This window comes from Diorhabda carinulata, chromosome 1 (genome assembly GCF_026250575.1).
Source record: "Diorhabda carinulata isolate Delta chromosome 1, icDioCari1.1, whole genome shotgun sequence".
Lineage (NCBI taxonomy): Eukaryota > Metazoa > Arthropoda > Insecta > Coleoptera > Chrysomelidae > Diorhabda > Diorhabda carinulata.
The window spans coordinates 38,202,519-38,227,974 of record NC_079460.1 but is presented as its reverse complement, the minus strand read 5'-3'; the positions used below and the strand labels follow the sequence as shown (position 1 = coordinate 38,227,974).

Sequence of the window (25,456 nt, the reverse complement as noted above, 5' to 3'; positions counted from 1 at the left end):
AAATAGTCTGGGGAATAATGACAAAGTTGATATCATAAAATAGAAAAACCTTGAGATATAAATTTGATGATAAAATGTAGGTACCATGAAAAAATTTTATGCACTTCGTGAAAAATGAGCACTATAAAATCTGGAGTTTCTCAGTAAATCCCTCCTTGTTCCAAACATCAAAAATAATACTCGGAACAAATGAGCCGTTGTAAAGTCCCGCTTGGTTCCTAAAACATTTGTGCAAGGCATTCCCAAGGTATATTACTGAATTTTTCAATTCTATTATGGCCCATCAAAATCGCGGAACACCGAAGAAACAAAAGCTAGTGAAATAATTTGTGTTTCACCAAACAGGTATGTGTATGGGCAGGCTGAGCGTGCGCCGAACCTTTTCGAACTAGAGGGGTGAAAATTCCCAGTCAGTATGTAGGGTGCTATGATTACGGTCTCATCCGAGTTTCAGAGTGCGATCGATTTTCTCTCGGAAAACTCGGAAAAGTCAGGCGCTGAATCTGCGGAACTTTGCTGGTGGCGGCCGATTTTCAAAATATGTCTTACTAACTTTTTTAAACTCGTGAAATAAACTTACATTCTTAAATAAAATAATAAAAAACTTTCACATTGTGTTTGTGTGAATAGTAGTGGAAATGTTGTAGATGTTGAGTGAAGTGAATCGGTTTTTCTGGTGAAAATTTTCCAAATATTTTTACAATGGTCAGAGTATTTTTCCAACCGCTTATCCCTCGGATGATGTTTTTGCACTTTGTTTTCTTGATGGATTATGTTACAGCCGACAAAGAAGGTAAGTATCGCGCTTTTCAGTTCTCAGCGAAAATCAGTTTTCATTCATAATGAATTTTAAATAGAAATATGACTGAATCTGTCATAATTTTTTGTATTTGCATCTGTGTTTTTATTTTGAAAAATTGGAAAGTGTGATTAAAAAATTATAATAATGTTTCCATGATTCGAAAAGAATGACATCAAAAATTTAAGTTTGATTTTTATTACAAGGGAAACCGGTTTAAAAACTATAAAAAGAAAATAAAGATAAGTGATTATATGAATAACTATATAATATTCTCTCTATTTTATTTTAACCAGAATAATTCTTACCTAAATAAACAATAACTGCCAACTTTAAGCTGTGACATGATAAGTGTGAGGATTGGTCTAAACATTGATACTTATAATACTAATATATTTAATAATTCTAGATTACCAATAACCAATTATTTAGTATTGAACTTGATGTTGTATTAAGACAAATCTCTAAATCTCTAAATTTGAAGTATGTCTCAATAGTCCCAATTATTCACACGCTGTCTATAATTATCGAAAGCTAATATAAGCCTGTAATCAAATGCTATTTTAAACGATTCATTTTAATTGTTTTTATGAATCGTTCTTATTCGTTTTTTTTTAGAGAAAGATCTTTCATAACGTGAAGTGAATGTTATTGAAAGATATAGAAACAGTAGTAGAAAAACTTTTTGGTCAACTACTAACAGAGTTTGCGAATGGAGAAAACAAGAGAAGCAATTCAAACTGCTAAGTAAAGACAAAAAAATATTCTGTATAAGAAAGTATACGGAAAGCATGAAATTAGAGCTAAAGTAGCTATGGGAATGTAATCAAAGAAAGATTAGAGATCAAATTGAGTTATATCAAAGCATGGAAATAAACATGGGTATATAAAAATATTGTATTCTAGGGAATTCCAGAGATCAAATCGTACTAACCCTTGTGAAAAGAAGAAGAGTCAATACAGAAGTAGGGAGAAAGAAACTGATCAATAAAGATATATAAATATATAGAAGAACAAACGGCGGAGCCAACACAAAAGTAGGTTAAAGAAAAATGATCAATAAACAAGATATAAATAAAGGTAAACCACGGCAAAGACTGGAGAATAATAGTTCAAAGAGTTGTAGAAAGAAGATAAAGCAATAGTACAATAGTCTATACACCCTGTATAGATAACCTAAAGACAACCTAAAAGAATTATTTTCAATTAAATTACGTTAAAGAATATCAACTGTAATGACAATTTTTTTAGGAGATACAAAGTCAGCATGTGGAATAAAGAAGTAACAGTTCATGTCTGATTTTTTGTTGCTTTCAGAATAAATCATAATGGTATTATTTTTCTAATGTGCTAGACGGTCTGAGGATAACGTGACTTTTGGTTTTATGATCTCAAAGTGGATCAGTTTTTTGTAGTTTTCATAAAACGACATCCGCATTCGGTTGTATCGGGATATAGCGAAAGAGCTCTAAGCGTTATGATTAATCGCCGCAATTTGCTTTTTAGTTCCGATATCGAATTGGATAACTCATTTTTATTTAAACGCAAAACGTAGACGAAGAGACAGGTATTTAATAACACTATTTATGGTTTTCAAAATTCATTTCACAAAGAGTTAATTGAATATGTGTTTTTATACAGGTTCAAAATATTTTACCACTAACATAAAATATAATGTTGAACAACAGATGTGAAATATATTTTTTTGTGAAATTCTCAGGATAAATTAAAAGTGGGAACAATAGTGGAAACAATATAGTGCTCATCAACAATAGTCATGGAAAAGAACTCGAAACATTCAAGAAATAGATAATAGACAAAGAAACAGTAAGAAAACCCATGAAAGATGCCCACCATCAAAAGAGATGGTAGAATGATCCTAAACTCATGAATACCAGCAAAATAAGTGAATAACAAAGTCCCGAGGGGATAATTTTTTTCTGATCAAATATCATTGGATTAAGATTTACAATCAACCTTGTAGAGTCTATATATTATCTTTAATTCGGAGGATTGGAACTCAAGTAGAAGTTTACAATATTGTCTTTCGTGTTTTGCCTGATACGTAGAAATTCTTTCAAAAAATCGCTCTAAGTCAATGTGAAAAATAAAGTATCAAAACATCAAAACAAAACCGCATGTATTTCATTATAGTTTCACAAAAACCATAAAAGTAAAGTCGCTCTACCTACGCAACACATTAAGAAATAATCTTTTATAGTTATTCCCATTGGGCCAAAAACCTCTCCTAAAGAGCCTATAAAAAGTTTTCATCTAAATATTCTTAGTTTGATTAAACTTCGGATTCTGTTACCAAGGCGTTATAGATGCTATAAATCAAACTACAATGAAATAGAAGGGTTTTTGATTAATATATCTAATATGGCGTTGTGTAACTCAAGAAGGCTTATAAATATCTAAACGGCAATAAAAATTGTATTAACTCAGGAAATCGTATGCTGTTTCACCTCAAAGCGGACTATTTTCGTCTCATTTCAAGATTTCGATAATTCTCACGATATCTTCAGTTTTTTATTTTTTCGGCTTATTCACTATTTTTTATTTGTGAAGACTTTGTGAAAATTAATAGTATTATTTACGTATGTGGTTTGAAAGGAGAAAATTTTGACGAGGTTAGTTCTATATGTTCTAATTGTCGTAACCTTACGTGGCGTAGAAAGATGACAAGGAGACGATTAGAATATAAAGTACACGAAAACAGGTACGTGAGGAAAAGTGCGAAAACCTTGTTATAAATTGAGGAAAAAAGTAATGAAGCGAATCTGCTACGGTCTTTTTTCGAGAATGAGAGCCTAATAGTGTGTCCTAACGGCACACACGTGATACTTACTTTGAAAAAAAAAACAATTTAAAAAAATAAGGCATTAGGGTGATTTACTAAGGGTTCTTTTATTAATAAGCGAGTATAATCGAGTAAAATAAGGAATTAATAAAATAATAATGAGCGTATTAAGAAAAGAAAATTAATATTAGGGGCGTAATTGACATTCAACTGTTCTAAATATTTTATGAAGTAAATAAGTTTCATATAATATCATCGAATACAATGATTGTTGCGACAAAAAATGAGGAAACCGTCTGTAGATTGCCCATGATTACAACCGGAAACGGATTAAGTTTGTGGAAAATGTGCCAAAATTATTCGTAAAACCTCTTTTAATGTATTTCTTTGGTACAGTTCTCTTTTTTTTTCGATACAAATACCAGAAAAAGATATAACTTCCATAAAAGCCAGGATAGAACTTTACACGTTATCTTGGAAAACAAAAAACTATGGATTCCAATCATTCAAGTTCCGTCAAAATAACATATCTACTTTTCTTCTGGATGAAATTTTATCCATCATGGACAGTAATAATTTGCACACGTTTCCTGTCTATCCTACTATTATAGAAACTTTTTAAAGCTCTCCAAATTATTGTTGGATTCAAATTTCTTACAACAGAGTATAGTTTTACATCTTGTCGTTGTATATTTTTTGAAAATTTTTCATTTCTGCGCTTACCGAAGATTCTTCTTAAGCTATAGAATATCTATGAGTCTGAATTGTTGAATGAAGCATTGACAAAACTCTTCAATAGCATACAGAATCTAATTTATTAATGAGCAAACTACTGTTGTTCGATTTACATCAATGGGAAGCCAGTAATGCTTTGTAAATATACAATATGTTTATCACGCCATTGAAGAGTTCTTTATTGTGGGTTTGATTCATTCTACCCATCAGATCTCATCTAAATATGAATTAATTTGAATGTTTATGTCAGTTGAATTAACGGATGCATGAAGGGGGTTTAAAAATTGAAACTTCAACGAGCTATTTAGAAGTGATATATAATTTACAACCACACTTCAGTATTGCGAATCAAAATTGATTACAAACCGTCAACAAATTGCTAATAGAAATTATTGAATAATTTGATTAAATTTCCACTAACCCATATTAACTTGAGCAATTGTTAAACAATACAAACATATCCGGACGATCTGGATTACATTTTGTTCCATTTATTTAGATAATACAAAACACAAACAAAGTTACAGTTGTAAATTGAATTTTCGTTATTACTTGGGGAGCTTGCATGAAAATTAAAACGTCAACTGAATCGAAAACATTTATTTGATACATTAAGAAGAAATTGTGATATAACGGTAAAAATGTGGGTTCCATTTCATAGCAATTGATACCACAACTTGTGAATACTTTTTTGATAACAATTGATTTTACCATCTTCACCAATAAACTCCCTAAATAAATTAAAAATAATTATATTAATGCATGTAAAATTGAGATATATTTATGAATGTGAATATATAATTTTGAAATATTTTACAAAAACTGGTAATATAAATATTGTTAAAAGCAAGAATTTACTTGATAAACTCGATAGTCGAAGTATACGGTGATGGTTTTACATTGGAGTTGTTTACTTGACAGGTCTGAAATTGTTTCTCTCTTGGTCAGATCTGAGTTTTCAACTTTTATAATTAATAAGAAACCAATTTTATTCATATTTAATGGATGGCAAAATTATAACTTTGTATCAAAATATTCTTCTATTAACTTTGGTAAGATATGATTATTTTTATATTGATATTAAGTGTAATTATAATTTTGGAACATTTTCTAATATATAGTGAGAGCACATCAGTTATCAAATTTGTGATGTCATCGAATATATTGATTCTAAAACCTGGCAAATCACATTCCCAATTGTTAAGTGAATTGCTTGAATCAGTAGAATATGGTGGGACACTAAAGTAATTCATAAAAAATGTTGCATCATTATTATAAATACGGTAAGCGCCCATAGTTACGTCCTCTTGGGGAGAATATTCTGATAAAAAGTACAAATCCACTACATCCAACCACATAACTTTTAAAAATATGGCGAATGTGCAGTACCAACTTGATTGATCGGGCGATTGTCACTACGCTACACTACACGTCACATTACATGGACACACGTAATCATCCATTGAAAATTCATAATGTTCGAATGTATAATTTAGAAAATAGAAGTTCGCAACTTGAAATGCATATATCTCAGAAACGAGAGATCGTATGAGAAATTTTTGTCGCAGCATTATTTTCACGTCATCTACTCACTACCGAATTGTTTGCATAAAGTCCCGTAACACTCTGTATATTTCATTTTGTGGATAATGTAGACATTTATTTCGTACGAAACCTAATTATTCATCGCTATTTGAAACAAAGTTGAAGAGAAGATCCATTTGAAGTGGCAGATGTATGGTATGAAAATCAATTTATGACTAGTCTCAATTCAATTCCAATCTCACTTCCAAAATTCAAAGCTTCAGGTAATTTTTTCATTTAGAACCACTGATTCCTCTTCTTTGACCTCCTCTGCACCACTATGATGATTTCCTTCCTGAGGTAACTTCATACTGACAAATAAACGGCGCGACTACAAAAAATCCTTTAGAAAAATACAACCAAAACTCAAACCAAAAACTATTGACCTTGAGCTATAAGTCAAACTCAAAGAAAGAGGCTCTGAGCTACGCAGATGTGAATGAAATGGTGCAGTCTAATAAGTTCATGAGTTATAACTAAATACGCTAAATATGGACTACATTGAGCAAGTAAAAAAAGCAATAGTTATTTATATTATTGAATATTATAATAATATTGGATCAACTATTTTTGAACTACATACAACAATTGTCATATTTATTCATTTACACTATATATTTCGTCATTTATGTAGAACTTCACTCTGATTATAATTAAGAGACTCTCTTGAAGTTTCTCGTGTGTGTTCAGAAAAAAACTAAATGTGAATTGTTGAAGGTGGATAATGTAAAACGTAGATGCTTGTACGAAGTGACGTATTTATAAGGGAATTTGCAAATGAGGAATGCAATTAAACTTTTTATTATGGTTTGCTAACATTATTAGAATTTCTTGTAGAAATGCACTTCGAACAACGCAGTGAACATAAAAAAGTTGATTTCATTCTTCTAACGTTGTTTAAACATGATGTCAAGAATATCAAGTAGCGTTAATTTAATTATATCTTTAATCAGCATGCATGAAATTCGATGAATATTATGAGGAAATTTGGAAGGTACTTTATTTTTTATAGTATTTGTAATATCTGTGATAAAATTCGTGAAATAAGTTTATCTATGTTTGTTGGCACAAGTTCATATTACGGTAACAAGAATATTTTAATATACAAAGGCTAATGAAATACATCAAATTCATAAGCTGGTCAATACGATGGAACTAGTATTCACAAACATTTTCTGGAATACCTACAGTTTAAAATATTTTCAAGATTTAGTGTTTTATTGATCCTTTTTGAATGTAACTAGTTTGATGTATTATTACGATTTTTCTAATTAATAAATTTCAGATTCAATACAACTACTAATTTACCGTATACCTAGAGGTCGACATCAAATAAGACGTAGACAAAACAGTGTAATGAAAGAAGAATACATTATTGATTTAAAGGTTACAAGTTGGAGAAAAATCAGCACCCCGCCATCAAATGTTTATCTCGCTCCATTTACAATTTTCTACCAAGCGGCAGTGAATTTCATAACAAAATGGTTCTTGCCGTAAAGGCATTTTATGATATTTCAATGCACTTTAGGAACTATCAGCTACATGAAAATATCATTCCGAAATCAATGAAGACGTTTAAGGATTAGTCGCTTAAATTCGAACCATTATAGCGACTTTTCTCGTTTATGTGGCGATATCTCTTTTTCGTTATGGTATAAGAAAGCAGTATGGTGAATAGATAGACGTTAGTTAAATGAACAGATCAATGATTTGAATGAAAAAAGTATTTGTTGAATGGTGCAGAAATATGAAAAGCACATATGGATTGGAAAATATTATAAGCCTTTTAAATATAAATTACTATTCACTTATTAATTAATAATTTGTAAAATTTGTAATGTGAAATAGCAGAGAAAATCTACATTCGAATACTGCAAATCCTATACAAACAGCTACTTTTCCCATCCTATTTTTCTGTAAAGAATTATTATTGATCTGCTTGATTATGATTTCCATTTCATCTCAACCCAGCTGGAAGCCAGTTGATACTTTTCAGCTCCAAAATGTCGGTTGATATTTCAATCGATATTCTTATCACGTAGCCAATTTCAAGTAATCTTTGATAATAACTCCAATTTACTGTAACTGTCTCCTGAGCTTAGTTAAACATCTGTGTATTTTCATACACAATAGACCAATTATGGAAATACTAATCACAGCGACAAATTTTACTGAATGATTAATTTTTATTATTATTAAAAATAACTAGGAGTATATGAAAACATGAGTAACACACTGCTATTGGTGCAGTTAAAATGTCACCTGAGTTAGTTGTCGAATAATTGTCTCCATTGGTAGCGGCTTTTCCATATTATCATCCTGCTGATAAGAACATTAAGGAGGTATTTCTTCCATATGATTCTAGAGGTACGGATTCACATCGACTAATCATGTTTCTTCTCTCTCGATACCAAAGCAAAAAAGATGAGAATCAAATTAAGGTGGACCACTTCCACATCTACTGATTACTGAATATTATGATTTGCCTGTTGTTATAAACTGTTCGAACTATTATCTCTGTAACTCATCTAAATTCTGTTGAAACACCTGAAATGTGCGAGCAGATTTTTATTGGAAATATACAAACTTCAAAAAGTATTATCTTAGATGCACGTATACTAATTATTACATTCAATTTCATTACCTATAAAACAAGCTGTGTTCGAATTGTTTTTCCGAAAAACATCGACAAATCTCTTACACAAACATATTGTATATACGAAATGGGTGAGTAAATTGATCATTTCCAAAACTCAAATTTCAATTCCGTGTAGATAATACTTTAATTTTGATTGTGTGTTACAAACTTGTAATTTATAGCAACGTTGTGCTGCATCTCTCGTTTTGTGTTGAATTGGCGAATCTTTTAGAAAGGTCGAATCAGGGAAAAATTTTGATCAAGAGCACACGTTTTTCACTGGCACAAATCATTTTTATAGGCTAAGAAAACGTTGTGGATGACCTGGGAGATGTTCAACGTTTAAAGTGTGAGAGCTATTGTGAAATCGGACCATCGCTTAACAATTAGGGTAAGTTAACAGTTAAATTTAAATATTTTCAATTTACGGCAAACCGTATGGTATCCATATTTAATCCAACCGTATTTATAATGGAAATATGAACAGCTGCATTATACATTATATATCTACCTGCATCCTCCTCATCAATCTCTCTCAGTAACTACAATCGTACAATTCATTGAAAGACCTTATGATGATTTTCCTGCATTTCATACACATTGGATAACCGCGATAATTTTTATGCCTTATCAATCATACTTTAGACCGAATCTTTTACTCATAGTGTGACAGACTTGTGATTTATTGTTCCAATTAACCACGTTTTCATTTGTTGCATTGGAAGTTATGTGGATAAAAGGAATGAAAATCCATTTAGAAAATTACTTGGTGTTATTGGTATGTTATCACATAGCAGACTATTTATGATGTGATAAGTTATTTCAAAGTATGTGTGTAGTGTCATACTATGTATAAAAGTATTCATCCTAAAATCAGTGTATAATGTTGAGCCAAATTATTAGTGGCGGAAATATCAGTCATCTGCCGGTATGTTTTTGACATGTGATTCCATCTATCTCTCTCACGTAGTGCTCTTAAAAAAAGCCATGAGCCTTTTCGGTTAACAATTTCCAATAGCTGTAGTAATTTGTACAAAAATGTTTCCCAGTCATCTTTGAGGTGATTAGTCTTATTATGATAGGAGTTTTATGTTTTTTATAGTTCATTTATCATAAAATTGAGCAATGTTTACGAAGATAAATGAAAAGACATGATATCTACTTATAAAAGGTTAGAAATATTGAGTAGTATAGAGGGTGTCTCATCGTTTCATATGACGATTTCCAATGTTCACCTTGTTCATTAAATAATCAAAGAAAAAGAAAGCCTCAGTATTCGAAGTATAGCCCATCGTATAGTATGGATTCAGCATACTCTTTGAGTTCTTCTTTTGGCTCAGATGGAGGAACAAGTCGGTCTGCAATTTGTAACATCGTCTTTTGAAGCAATTTTTTTTCCACATAAATTCGCATCTGATGTCGGCATTAATAGCTCGACCATTGGGAATGATTTCTTTATAATTCGACCAGACACACAATACTTTTCACTCGAATCGACCTTTCTTTGTGACGGGATCTGGTAATTGTCCTTCGTCTAACCAATGACTTTCCATGCTCGAGTTATTTAAACAAATCCAGGCAAGGAGATGTTTACACACCTCTTCTCGACGTTTCGCTTGAATGTCGGCTAATTCGTGTCGCATTATTCGATAATTTTCATAGATCTCACCTAATGATTTCAAGTAGCGATGGATGGTACCTTTAGAGCGTACAAGTACTTCCCATAACCGGCTAGCGCTGGTACTAGGTTGATTTTCTACTATTTCCCTTGTAATTTCGATATTCCACGCAATTGTACGACTTGAATACGAATGATCTTTGAGCGTCAATTCCCCACTATTAAAACGATTGAAATTCACTTGATTTCATGTATATCATACTACATCAGGTTCCTCATGTAACCAATGTTTCCATTTTTCCTATCTTCTATTATTTAATCTCAAGTTCTTCTTCTTCTCATGCCGTCTTCTCATTGAAGGTTGGCGACCACGTCTTTAAATGCGTCTCCGTCCCCCGCAACATGAAACAATTCTCCGACGCTGCATTATGTTTTGTAGCAGTACGTATTTGTCGTTGCGTAAGATGTGTCCTGTGGAAGATGTTTTTCTTGGTTTAATAATTGGCAACAGTGTTCTTTTGCCACCAATGCGTCTTAGTACTTCGTCGTTGGTGATTGGGAATTCAATCTCAACTAGAGTTTTGCTTTTTTTAATCTTATTTGATATCTGCATAATGACGTTCTTGTATAAAATGATATATACATAATATTCATTTCAATTCTTCATGATATTTATAGGCACTCACTTTCATTCATCAACCAAAAGATAGTTTACTTCTCATGCTTCAAAACCCTCAAATGACTACCCCATATTCATAAACTTAAGGATGCGACATATTTTGGAAAAGTGATATAACTTTTTTCAGTAAACTGGATGGAACAATGAGTCTATGTTGAAGCGAACATTTTTATCTGTAAGTTTATATATCAAATTCCAAATTGCATTTCGTTCCTTGATATTTTCTTGAAAAGTTTTTCATGCATATAACGTCAAGGAATCAAGAAATCTCCCAATTTATTGAAACCTAGTCTGGAAGAATCTATGAAAAGATCACCGGTGGCAATCTACTTCTTCGTTCAGTGAACATGTGCTTTCAAAGTTCCTCCATATTCATGTCGTAATCTATTGTAAATACAGAATGTATCAACAGATCACACAAATCAATTCAAATAACCACTATAAATAACCACTATAATCATTCAAAGACGTAAAATCGCAGCATAGAATTCTATTTATTTCTTAAAGTCACTGTGTAAAGTGTATCGAGTCAAGATCTTCATTACTGAGTTTGATTTCCGATAAAAGCCTACAACTGGAGAATTATTAGGAGGCTAAATAAATATTTTTCTTAGTTCCGCTCGTAATAAAAAATATTCAGAGCTTTTGTAATATCAATGTTTCATGGAAGTTTCTTAATTAATTTCATGTAATTCATCTGAGATAAAGCTTTTATCCTGAGATCCTTAATCAACGCGCGGAATAAGAGATTTTTCCTCAATTCATATTTAATATATTTATTCCCAGTGAGAATAGAGAGATAGTATAAGATTTATGGTTTTCTTAAGCTACGTATCAACTTTGGAAAGTCCTGTGACTAGTTTATAGGATAAGTTAGTTGGACTGATCTATTTGCGATTGTGCACTAAGTACAATATATTTGGTATTGATAAAAAATATTAACTTCACGATTCTAATTTATGAGTTGCATAAAACATTATAACCATTATCGCATAACTAAAATGAAGATAAAAATAGTTATTTTCTATTATCTAAATCTAACAACTGGTACTAGCATTCCTCTCAGACTAAAATAAAATATGTACATATGTACATACATACATCAGGTACGCGAAGTCAGAATATTTTTGGAAGGACTTTTCCAAGATAGTTGGATTGCTACAAATAGTCTTACAGTTTGACCCCATAGATCTCCTGACATAACTCCCCTAGACTTTTACTTTTGGGGTTATGTCGAGAACGAGGTCTATAAAAAAAGATGTACGAATCTGGCCGAACTTCAAGATAGTATCAGACACATTATAGCATCCATCGACAGCAGAACCGTTTTAAAAGCTGTACTAAAGTGTACTAAAGAATACTTGGAAATGTATTGAACAAAACGGTGATATGTTTGCATATTTAATGTAGTTTCTATTTGTTTTTTAAACTGTAATAAAATATTTAGATTATACTTGAGTTTTATCTCAACCAACTTGTTATATATCCACAGCCAACTTGTTAGAGAGATGAATAAGTTGGTTATATTTAGGTTTAGACTAATGCTGTATAAGAGCTTTTATATTGTGTGAATAATTTGGAAAAATTTGAGCCAAAAATATACAGGGTGTTCTATTAAAAGATATTCTATTTTTCAGATTTACTCGAAAATGGCATAAGCAATTGTTTTTGTGTTTTCACCATCTGAATCAGCGTGAAAAATACTGAAATATTTAACCGACTTCGTACCTAGAATATTAAAAAAGTTGGCAATAGTGCGCACTTAATTTGAAAGACTCTGTATATATATATATATTCATATAAACGTTGTGGGACTGTGGCTAAATATATATTTGATCTATTATTTGAGAAAAACTGTTGTATGGAAAATTGTACTGGAAAAGCAGAGAGCTTCGCCTAGGGTCATTAAGAAAGGTTTTTATAGGTAAAGTATTCTGACTCCGTTCCCCGGAACTATTTTCTTCCTAAAAATATATAGTTCAATGTATGTCGCATCCGATGTTTCAAAACTTTGAACTTCATTGTGAAATTTTAAGATTCGTTAGTGAGATTGTAGCTCCAACGTGTTGCTGTTTGTTAAAGACAAATAACAAATAGTTCAAAGACGGTTTAAACCCTTTGTATGGGCGAACTGACATATTGTGTGCAATGTGCTCGAAATGAGATTATATGACCAGCTATCGATTGTAACACTACATTTAAACTACGTGAACTTGTTCTCAACTGAGATAAGGCAGCAAGCTTGTAATTAGTTCTTAAGTTCGAATTACGGAAATTTGATATTGAACGGCTTTAAATCGACGATCGTTAATTTTGGCAAATGGGACGACGTCACGCAAAGAGGAGATTTATCAGTTTGTCAGGGAGGTCGAACTATTTAAATTACGATATAATAGAGCAGTCTTATTGAATCAATTGATTGATAAATAGTACAGATTCAGCTCAAATTATATTGATTATATATGTTAATACTTCCTAGTCTTCTAATATAAGTGATGTGTGCCGCACAAAATTTGGTTTATCAAAGAATTAATGGTATTCTGAATTGAAATTTGTTAATTATAGTTTATTCAAGGATCGTCGGAGAAAATATGGAAAAATGACAAACAAACGAAAAATTGTGTGTATGAGATGGCTCGAAGTAGAAATAGTCGGCGGATATAAAAGAAGCAGATGTGCATTGTTGCCCCTTTTATGGACAATAAATAAAGCCACTGTCGTCCAATTTTGATAATTGCTTTACTCGAGTCAACAAACTATTAAGATGTTTTTGCATGGGTAAAGAAGGAATTGTGAAGTGGCAACTTTCGTAAATAAAGGAGTAATATAGAGAACCTTTATCTAGTGTAGTAATAGTCAATATCTGCTTTCAATAAATTGTCAAAACTACGTTATTTGGGCATGATTAAATAGTTATATCCACAAATATCACTTCATTACGTGATTTTTCAAGTAACTTTGAGCGACATGTAAATAAATACTGGTCCAATTAACATTTTGGAACAGATTTGATATAACCAGCAGCATTTCAGTGTGGACACGGTAACGGTGAGGTTTAATTACTTCAACAAAAAGTGGTTACACCCAAGTGCTTCAAAACATGCAAGAATCTACGTTGATATTGTCAGAAAATGAGCAGTGTTGTAAAATTTTCAAATGAACTGAGTATTAATTTTAAAATCTTGAAAAACGTTGATCTTTGTAATACCAAGCTGATCTTGAATCTTCATTTTTGATCATGACTGAACATAAGAATTTTCACACACTAATTTGATCCATTCCCTAGGATCCTTCTCTGGTTTCATTTCATTTTCCTTGTATTTTTATTTCAGTGGATGGATATTAGAAGTAGAGCTTATATACTAAATTAATAATTTATGTTTTATTACATGTTTGAATTATATTTATCAACATGTCTTTGCAAATAATAATTATGCCATGATATGAAAGTAATAACCCAGTTGTTGATGAGAATAAAAAGAAATACATAATTCTCCATCTGCCAGTAGATATAAAACATTCAGGAAGTTGAGGAAAGTATTTTTCATCAAAGGAGAAAGTTTTCGGTTATGTGAGTTCGTAACTGAGGTGAATAAAAATTATTATTTCCTTAATCCGTCCAAAACAGATATTCGCCCCAATCCAAATGGCTAAAACTTCTTAGTACGTCACTTATGATCAAAGCTAGGAGTTGAATTGATGGATCAGACTTCATTTTCGTTATTCAGCATCATCCACATTAATATGATTTAATATTCTTTGCATAATGACACACCCTTAGTTATGGAAAATCTGACAACTAGGCTCGAAATGTTGTGACCGTAAGTATGTAGCGTCTGTACCTAAACAATGTCAAAGCGGATACAGTTCATTCTCTACCCATTCATCCCTTTTTTGAGGTATCACCGTATGCTAATGAACCGTCGTGGAACAAAGCCTTTTTTAATGTTGAAATACAATAGAAGGTAGAGTAAGGTAATTTAAAGCCTTCCCTAATTGTTTGTTAAATATTAAAATTTCAATAGTACGTTAACTGAGCTAACTTAATTAGTTTTAATCAAAAGAATAGGTGAATAATGGAATATTGTATAAAAAACAATTTACATGGTCAATTTAATTGTTGACATTGACACAAATAAAAATATTGATTTATATGTCACAGAATTCCAGACGTTTTTAGTATGGCATACTATAACTATGAATTGTTTCAATTCTGCTAGTTTTTGTTTTATTTTGTAGTTTTTCAAGCAAAACGACTTTGTAATGGTCACTACAGAAAGAACTCAATAACTAGAAATACAATCCGTGAATTACTGTGTGTTGAAAAATTCATTCCAAGCATGAAATATTTTATATACTTTGCATTAAGCGTCTAGTGCTGGAGAAACCATTAAACTCTTCGTTGATTTTGGAACGTGGGAAGAATGTTGAATGACATTAAATAAAATTTAGGCGTCTGTGAAGAAATGTTAATTGTGATTCCTAAACATATATATTAATAAGTGTTAAGTCAAATATGCATCAATTTACATCGATCACATGAAATGACTATGGAGGAAACAAATATCTCAGCGATTTTTATAACCCAACTACTAAAATAGATATTTTTCGATACGGAGAAAATGATAAAATAGACTGTATGCAACGTAACCATGGAAAGAAGTAATTGTCTTATGGGTATCCTATGATAACATACTTTTGTTTTGTAATCTAATTGTCTGGTCTATTGTCTATTCACTTTTGATTATCAAAATTATTTTCCATTTCTGAAAAATATGCTCAAGTATGATAAAAAGTTTTCATCAATTTTTTTGGTGTTATATACACAATATCTGCCAAAATCTCCCCAATCTCACATGCAATAGCAGTCAAGCTACATACGTTAGGGGAAATCTACATTATTTTGCTATTAGTGACTGTGAACACTCATGGTTTGGGTAAACGACCTTTTTCAATCCCTAATTTCACATTCCACCACAAACACAAAGACTTCAAATTATGAATAGAGCCCATAACACTCCGGATTTTGGAATAAAAAGCACTTTATATTTTCCATATTGAGATATTACTTTAAATGTTCAGATGAATATAATAAGATCCGCATAAGTTGAGAAAAGTGATAAATCCATTTTACTCTTGATCAGAAACTATAGTTAATTAGTTAATTAATAGCACAATACTGAAAATTTCAATAATAATCAATTTGAAATTTCAAATGAAAGATAACCTACAGTTATACGCTATTATTATATCCATCGTTTCATGCTTAAAAATAAAACACGTTTTTTGCTGAGCTCAATTATCAATTAATATTGCAACGATATACTTTTTCATCTTCACTTTCATGTTAGTAACCATGTTGTGTTACAAGTTCGTCCACGACATAACGATGCAGGTCCTGTTCGATTATGATGAAAGAGTCTAACGTTTGGCGAATGCGGCGAGCGCGGATTTCGTGGAAGTGAGACGGATGCCTTTTATATTGTTTTTCTACATGTTTTTATTAATAAAACAATAATTTGTTTATAGATTAGTGTGATGCGGAAACCGAAGCTTAAAAAATATAATTTGCCGCGATGACTGAATTTTATTTAAAATCATAATCAAAATAGCTAAAAATGGTCAAGTGTTTGTTTTAGCGATGAGAAAAAATTTACTTTGATGGTATAAATGGCTTCAATTATTACTGTCATAACCTAGAGAAGAAAAAAAAATTTCAGAGAGGTCGCATTGGGATGACGGAGTCATGGTCTGGACTGCTTTTAATGAGAAGGGCAAATCGCATTTATTTCCGGTAAATCGAATGTAGTTATGTATACAATATTTTGAGATATTTCCTATTTTATTACATTGTTGGAAAAAGAGAGAATAATTTCTCAGTAAGATAACACGCCGATTCATACTGCACGCTCCATTGAACTGTGGTTCGAGGATTTCGTAATCAACATTTTCTATTGGCCAGCGATTGGTCCATTTGATAGAAAATTTAAAATTATGACAAGGGAATTCTACGACCTTCAGAAGCCAGAAATCCAAAATATTGATGAGTTCAAAGAAAGAATAATACTAAATCATCGAGAAATCAGACCAGAAAGCCCGTTAATTAATCAAGTTAGGAATTTGCCTAGAAGACTGTTAGAGGTGATAACAAAAAGGCGGAGCTCTTATTACTCATTAAAGAGAGAAAACTTTTGAGTTCATCGTTTTTTTGTTATTTTGTACAGAGAGGAGCTAATCCCAACAATATTAAATTTTTCAGATCAATTGTAACTAATCATTCAATTAAACACAAAATTATATTTTGTGTAACTCAAGTTCCAAAATAAATGACTTAAGCTATTTCGAAGAGTTTTTTTCTTTGAATTTATATTTTTTACAAGACAATATATCCAATTTTCTAATATATAAATAATTTATAAATACAGCTTGTTTTTTCAATCCTCATGATAAATGGGATGTATAAAATTTGACCCTCCTTTACAGTGTTAGTGACGCTATACCAAACTCAAACTCATAAATTGCGATTTAGCATGAACTTACGTTCGTTCGATAAATCATCCGAAATTTATGGCTTCAGATAATGATTCAATTTTAAAATACTTATGTAACGGCAATCGGTGGTTCAGTTCTTACGAAAGAGGTAATTTTCCAGATATCGAGATGTAATGGATGCTTACCGAGTTGAATTACTAAGGAAATTATTTCTTTTGATTTATCTTCAGTAATTTGTGTTAAATCGTCTGCATATGTTTTTGTTCTCTGTTATCTTACTTACTAAACATTAATCATTAAGGGAAATAAAATGGATATTAATGAGCTTTGGTTTCAATTTTTCTTTAAAACAGAATAACGTCAGAAAGTAGAGTAAAATCCATCTCTATCATTTATATATCGACAATATTATTAACATTTAAGTTATCTTCATTTGATTGATCCTAACTACATGTAATTATAAAGAGTTTTAGTGTCTTATTATCTGAGAATTTGACCCCTATTTAGGTTTTAAGGTTTATCGCAATTAAAAATTAAGCAGGGAACACAATATGATCCATTGTTTTTATAACAATCATAAATCCAAATATTTTTTGCATAAATATTTTGAGTAGCTATATTTCTTATTTACATCCTGTTTTCTACGATAATATTTTCGTTTTTAATACTATCTTTTCGTATGATCATATACAAAACCTCTTGGTATTTATTAAGGTCACACTACTACTACACTAACACTCACAAATGACATAAAAGTGTATCTGTCTCTGAAGACGTAAACTTGGTTATCGAAACGCGCTTCAGACAGTGTGTTATAGTGGTAGTATAAACAGTGCGCTCAATATGAACGTCACCAACAGTTCCAGAAATTTCAACAAAATTTATCGAGTTAGAATCAACTTCTTCGCTTCACAAAAAACAAACAGCTCATCATATTGTATTGTTATTCAATTCAAATCGTCCTAGGAAAGTCACCTCGTCACCTAACTAAGGTATAAAGTTTATGCGTTGCGCTGGACTGAATGCAACGAACTTCTGCAGTAAAATCCCGCTACTGCTTGAGATTATAAAGTTCGTCATCCTAGGTCATGGAAAGAGAACGCAAAACACGTACGTGTATCCCAGATTAATTGGAAGGTAGATAAATTATTCAAGTAGTCGACTTTACTAAACATCGCTAGTTTGTGTTGTAGTGGCATTCGTAAAAACTCGTAGTTGCCATGGGGTACGGAAAAAGCTGTTTTTTCGATTGAATTTGGGTGTTCTAATGGCAAAGGAGTAAATAGATATCGTTAATGTAACCGTTTGTAGCAGTATGAATGTATTCAGGAATTTTAATATTATTTATTATAGTTTCGGGTAGGAGAATATCGCCATTGAAGATTTCGACAGGAATTTTATTATACAAGGTGTCAAAAGGAATAGTAATATTAAGACGTTTCAATGTAAGTAATTTACTTTGATCTATCTAATCTATCAAAGCATGCAAGCGTTCTAGGTCATATTTTCCTAATAGTATGTCGAAGTCTTCACTCTAAACGGTAATTCTAGCGTCGATGGGTTCTAAAATGTCAAATTCTTTGAGCGAGGGTGTTTTAATATTGGAGTTATACTTCCGTGTTATTTTCATGGACGTCAACGTGAAGGGCTTATTATAAATGTGATTTGAGTTGAAAAAGGTAGAAGCTTTAGGAGATATGATTGTATCTCCTGTATCAATTAAAACTTTTAGTTTTGATTTTGGCATAATAAAGTATGGTAGTTGAGGGTTGTTACGGATATTGTTAAGATTTATTGAATTGGTGTTTCGTGAGTGACTTTTTTTCGTCCTAAATATCTGAATTTTCGTTTTGAAAATTGTCATTTGTACGGTCAAAGTATAAAGTATTAATAGGATTAAAGTTTTCATTTTGATGGGAATCAACATTAAAATTAGGTTTTCCTCGTGGAAGTACTCATTGGTTGGTTTCTAGTAGAAATAATTTGGTTGTGGGACATTTCGAGAAGTTTGAAAATTTCTTTGGTGTTGTGGAGCAAGGGGGTTTGGATAAAGAATTGGTAGTAGTCTATTATAACTTTGGTTATTTCTAGGGGGCTGGTTATTTTGAATTCTATTAATTGGAGAAATAGGGAGATTTGAAAAAGAGCCGTTTCGTGGGGGACTTGGGTTAATAATAGGGTTCCGCGTGAAAGTTTAATTAAGTCTATTGTGATATGAAGAAATAGACTTTTGGATAGAGGGTAATTTTCTATTTTGTTGACTCCTCAAAAAGTTCATATATAATTGTTGTGTGTGTGATTTTTATGATTATCGTAGGAGATACATTTTTGCAGGGCTTCATCAAGAGAATTTATTTGAAAATGTGGCTCGTTAATACCAGTGCAAAACGTTTTGAGAGCAATATTATGGGGTTTTGAAATTTACAGTTTCTAAATTATATATGTTAAAGCAAATCATTTAAATTATTGGAGATTCTTTGGTGATATTGGCCATAGGTCTCATTAACGTACTGAACTGTTGTAGATAATTGAGTTAATAAAACATCTTCGCCTTGGTTCGATGGATCATCTCGTTGTCCGTAGCGCCAGAAATGTTCTTTGAGATATTTTTAACTTTTTAAAAACTATTTAATATACAATAAACGACTTATAATTTCTACAGAAAATAACTTTACAGACATATATACAGGGTGATGAAAAAATCAAAATTCATTGAACTTTTTAGAAACAAATAACTCGATAACCGATTGAGTTACACGAATCAAAGAAGAGTAACTTTTTTTTGTAGAATTTAACGCTTTTTAATATTTTTTCATTATTTTAGTTGTAAGTTTAGCCCAAAAAAAGTTTACTTTAATTCCTCATGCCAAAAAACGTAAAATTGCCAATTTTCAAAGAGAAATTGTGAAAACAACAAATTATTGCCAAAATTAAAATTTAAATTTGATTTTTGATCACCCCGTATCTCGGAAACTAGCAATATTTGCATAAGGCATATTGAGCAGAGTCATCATTATCAATTAAATTTTTTTTTAAATGTTTAAATTTTTTTAAATGCTTATAATTACTGTTTGGTTGGTTATTTTACCGCGTTGCTTGAAACTTCCAAATAATAATTATTAATATTTCATTTTTGGCACTATTTCATAAAAGTTAATAATCCATTTATTTATATTCAACAAATATTTCATGGAAAAAATAACAAATCTGTTATACTTCTCACGCTTGGACGTTAAAACAGAATCATTTTGTTGGGAAAGGATGTGTATAAAGAAAACAGGAAATCCGAAACAAAACAAATAAATTTTCTTATTACGTAGGTGCCAGAATTCCTGTCATATAAGAAGAACAAAATTAATATGAAGTTACCAAAAAATGTTTGAGTTTGTGTATATGTATTCTCGAACCTTTTCATATATATTTTCTTATAATAATAATATATTATAATAGATATGACATATTTTAGCGATTTAATTATACCTCATTATACTGATAAAAATATCTAATTTGTTATAAAATTCACAGTATAAATATAGATGTATCAAGCAAAATAATCATTATTTCGATAATCAAATTATTCTTTTGAATTTAAAATTCCTATTCCTACCACCCCTTCAACCAGAAAACAATTATAACGACAATCAACACAACATCAGCTGTACACTTCGCCATACCTCTAGCAACCCCAAAGCCGCCATCTATCGTAGTTCCTAACATAAATCATGGACAGACGCGTCTGTTATAATAGATATGTGACAATCCCCTTGAGTCTATATCGACGTTATAGATCCGGCGGCAACTTTTCATGGATTTCATAATTATGAAAAGCACTTGTAGCTGTTTGCTTCTTGATGCGAATCATTCTGCAGAACTACCTTTGGGGTTGGCTGTGTGAGTAGACGTGCCTTTAGGCGGGTGTTAGAGGGTGATATGAGGTGAATTTGATAGGGGATGTAAGTACGTCCTAGAGGGAAGTCAATATTATCACAATAGGTGTGCAATGATTTTATAATGTTTATTAGAATAAAGCTAGAGAGCAAACTCTGAAGATTATTTTAAAATTTTTAATTCTATGAAGACTGGACCAATATCAAGACTACAAGGTTTATTTCATTCAGGGAATTTTATTTTCAAGACTATTTATACCAGGCTCATTCATTTTACGTTTGGAATTGGCAGAATTGAAAAGTTTCATTGAGTCTTGATTTAAAACCTCTTGAGAACAACATGAAAATCGAATTACACTTGCGCAAACTTTAGGTTTAAAAATACTCAAATATTTTCTCATGAAAAAATTCTTTCGAAATATTCGACCATTTGATCATTAATTTTCGTGGAAAATTGCTTAGAAGCAACAAAATATAAAATGAAAAAAAACTTAATTTCACCGTATAACTTTTTTCTCTAATATTTTATATCTAATATTCGGGTGACTTGGAAAGGATATATTGAATGTGTAATTAAATCAATTGATGGAAGTACGAAGAAATTTAATTCTAACTTGCATGCTTGTCTGGTATCGTGTAAAACTTTAATAAAAGTAGACATCGCTTTTCACAATCATTCAGTTACAAACCGGCGTTTTTACAAAATACGTGAGGTGAAAAGAAAGTAAAAAACTAAATACGGACAATCGGATACAATCGAATATACAATAATAGAAGCTTATTGTATTCTCAATAATCGATTGAGTAAAAGTAGAGCCGTTGACAATACTGAAAACGATGCTATTGAGGTCCAGATAAGATTGACCAATAACGTTTCATGTCAGAAGCGAATTCGAATAAATCGGTTATTGACAGTTATTAGATGACCCGAAGAGGATTTATTCGATTAAGAATTCGTACAAGAAAAGACGTATTTTTGATTTATACTGTGTCGGTTCTGTATTCAGTATTTTCAGCCCGTTTTTTCTATTACATCATGATGTAGTTTATCAATCAGTAAGTTAGAATTCAGAACTAGATATCTGAATTATATTCCCCGAAAATAAAATTCATATCCAAATATTCCTAAGTATATAAGAAAACAATTCAGATCGTTTTAAAATTACACTTGAAAGCTTGGTCAAAATTATTGTTTTTAAAATAGCAGGACTACTCTTTATGTTAACAACTACTGGAAAAACGGTGCTGATGTAAGGAAATTATTTACTGAGTAATAGTTTTAATCTTTTCTTTTCTAAAGTATTGAAAACATGAGTGTATTAATTAATGAACCGATATTGGTGCTTATTGACTCAAGATGATGAAAAACTAGCATACATTTTATTCGATCGTAGCAGGGTTGCTGAATTGTTTCAAGTACGGTATATATTGGTAGATGGGGAATTTATAAATTGCATTTTCTGACTTTTGTTTTTCTGGAATAGTATGAACTTTTGACAACCAAAACTGATATTTGTTATCGACCATAACAATGACGGCGATACGAATAAAGCTTTATATATTTGAAATATATCTTTCCTTGGAAAAATGCATACGACAGCGAATGTCAGTGACATAAATGCATGATGCATGATATGTAATTGCAGAAAAGGTGGTAGATCTCACACGGAAAACGTCTAAGATTTATCTGTGAATAATGATATATGTCAGAACTGCAAATAGTCATTTAAATTGAAAATGGTTTAGCAGTTCAAAGAAACTGATTCCTATAAAGTTGGTGAATTCATTCTTCACTGACTGAAATAGTCTATTGATAGACGTATCACGGAAAACATCATGTAAATACAATGTCGGATTTATTTGTTTCAAATTTGTTCTTGCAACGAACTATTATCGCAAGAAGTATTTCGTTTATCAATTATTTCGAAATCAAATGATATGGGAACAACCATTACTTTCAACTAATAAACATCAAGAATAAACAGAAGATTGAGTGGGACAGTATTATTTTAGTCGTTCTAGAAAACAGTTGCTCTGAAATATCTACAGCATGCTAATCAAAAACTGTACACCGCTTATTATTAATAGATGAATTTTTTTCTAATCTAAAAGTTGTGCTTAAATGGAAAATGTGAACCCTTTTATCTCGGCGTAGAATAAAACATTTTTACAGAAAGGAATGAATTTGAATAAAAATGTCTTCGTTAGATAAGCAACGTCTTAAACAACGCATGTAATTATGATAAGCTAACTACTCAACGTTGAATTTTAATCTGACGTTGTTAACTCTTGTTGGACTTGTCATATATTCATTTCTTTTGGTTTTATATATTATAAATCTCAACTTTTTCTGTTATGCATAGGTAGATCTGTCTTGTGGTATACTTAATATTCTTAAACTTATATATACTTCTCAATAATCTTAAGCAAATATATACTTTTCCAAATAGTTTTGTTTAGTTAAAAATAAATTGATTTGAAAGCTTTTCCATATCGGTTACTGGAGTTTTTCATTCCTGTTTATGTGTTTAACGCAAAAATAACCCGTCAACTATTTAAAATGTGTCAGTAGTTAATAATTATCATATTTATAACATGTGTGGATAATAAACTTTGTGTTTATCGTTTTGTAACTGCATATTTAGCGACAAATATAATAAAACGATACTAAAAACATTCCACAGCATGAGATTTATTTTACATTTGTGTATATCGCATAAACAGCATGGTAATTTTGCAACATAAATTGACATAACAAATTTTGTATGTCAGATTTTACAATAACATCTATTCTGAATAAAAAAGTGGGTACAAACATGGGTATAGTAGTCGATATTCCATTATTTTTCGACATATTTCGGGACAATTTGACATTTGCATGATTTGATATGCCAACTTATACATGGGATGTTGTTGCAAAGGGAGGAATACCGAGAACAAAATACAGCAAAACATTTCCAACCTATTTGTTTTACCATAAAAAGTAATCCTAACTAAAGTTCAGGATGACCCACTATCCGTAGGGATATAAGAAGAAAAAAACTTACAATCAACTTCAAATAAAATAGTGAATTGATAAATGATTATTTTGGGATTATAGACTTTTCATTAGTTAATAGAAAAAAATTCTACGCTCTTGTAATGTGCGTTCCGATAGCTGCTTTCTGAAAGTGAATGTGACTAATCATGAAAATCTAATAGTGGTAATGTACTCTTAGTCCAGGATGTAACGCAATAGTTGAGCGATTTATCTTATTACAGCTGAAAACCTTTTCAATAATAGTTTTCCACTAACATATATCAGCTCCGTCAACAAAGGATACATAAGACAGCGTGAGAAAGACATCGGAAAAAAATTGTTTATGATGAGTAGAAATTTATGAAATTATTGTTTCAATCACATTTAAAAAAATAATTTTGACGAGGAGGGGCTATATGTCAGACAAGTGCATGAAAGTTATTTTAAACTTTATGAAATTTATACATTCAAATGTTTATACTGAAGAAAATAGTCAGCTATAATTTTTACAAGGGTAAGATCGTCAGTTACCGTAATAAAAATTTTGTACGCTCAGTGCATTTGAACGTCGTTGGAAATAAATTAACTATCTCTAAAACCCACAATCAATCAGATGACGACGATTTTTTTTATAAATTCAAATTAACTTATACTCTGAATTCAATGAGAATCATATCAATTTAATATGAATAAAACTACTTGTGTCGGTTTCAAATTACATACAAATATATTCATTAGAAATTTATGAAATTTATTCCATTTCTTTATATAGTAGTGAGAAATGTAAATTTCATTTTTTATGCATATTTAACTCCCCGTTGTCAATACAACCCACGATTATTTAGAAAAATTGTAATTGAAGAAATAATTCCAAATCTGAGAAAATTAGTTATACAATAATAATCATTAATCTCATGCCTATTGGACATAATAAAGTTCATTTCTTATATTGCTTGGATAAATTGCAGTCATGAAATAATATCACGAAACATTCCTTTTATAGTTTTTTCGAAATATACATCTAGTATACAACTAAAATGTCTAGTTTTATTATCACAAAACTTTGAAAAAGTCATAATTTAGCAGGTAGCGCTGTATCATAACTGCGTTTATGATATTTTATGTGAAAAGAAAACAGCCAAGAAGGGCTATTTAAATATTTATTGGATCCGGTTGGTTCTAGCTTGAATATTTTATCGCCA

General features: G+C 31.0%; 1 protein-coding gene across 1 annotated transcript in view; it reads left to right on the top strand.

The window, feature by feature from the left end:
- The first annotated feature begins 412 nt into the window (after nt 1-412).
- Nucleotides 413-25,456, top strand: part of LOC130898348 (hemicentin-1-like) — a 310,568-nt gene continuing 285,524 nt past the window's right edge. The window contains exon 1 of the mRNA XM_057807610.1: nt 413-793. Coding sequence (XP_057663593.1) covers nt 703-793 — 91 coding nt within the window. The 5' untranslated portion in view covers nt 413-702. The remainder of the gene's footprint in view (nt 794-25,456) is intronic.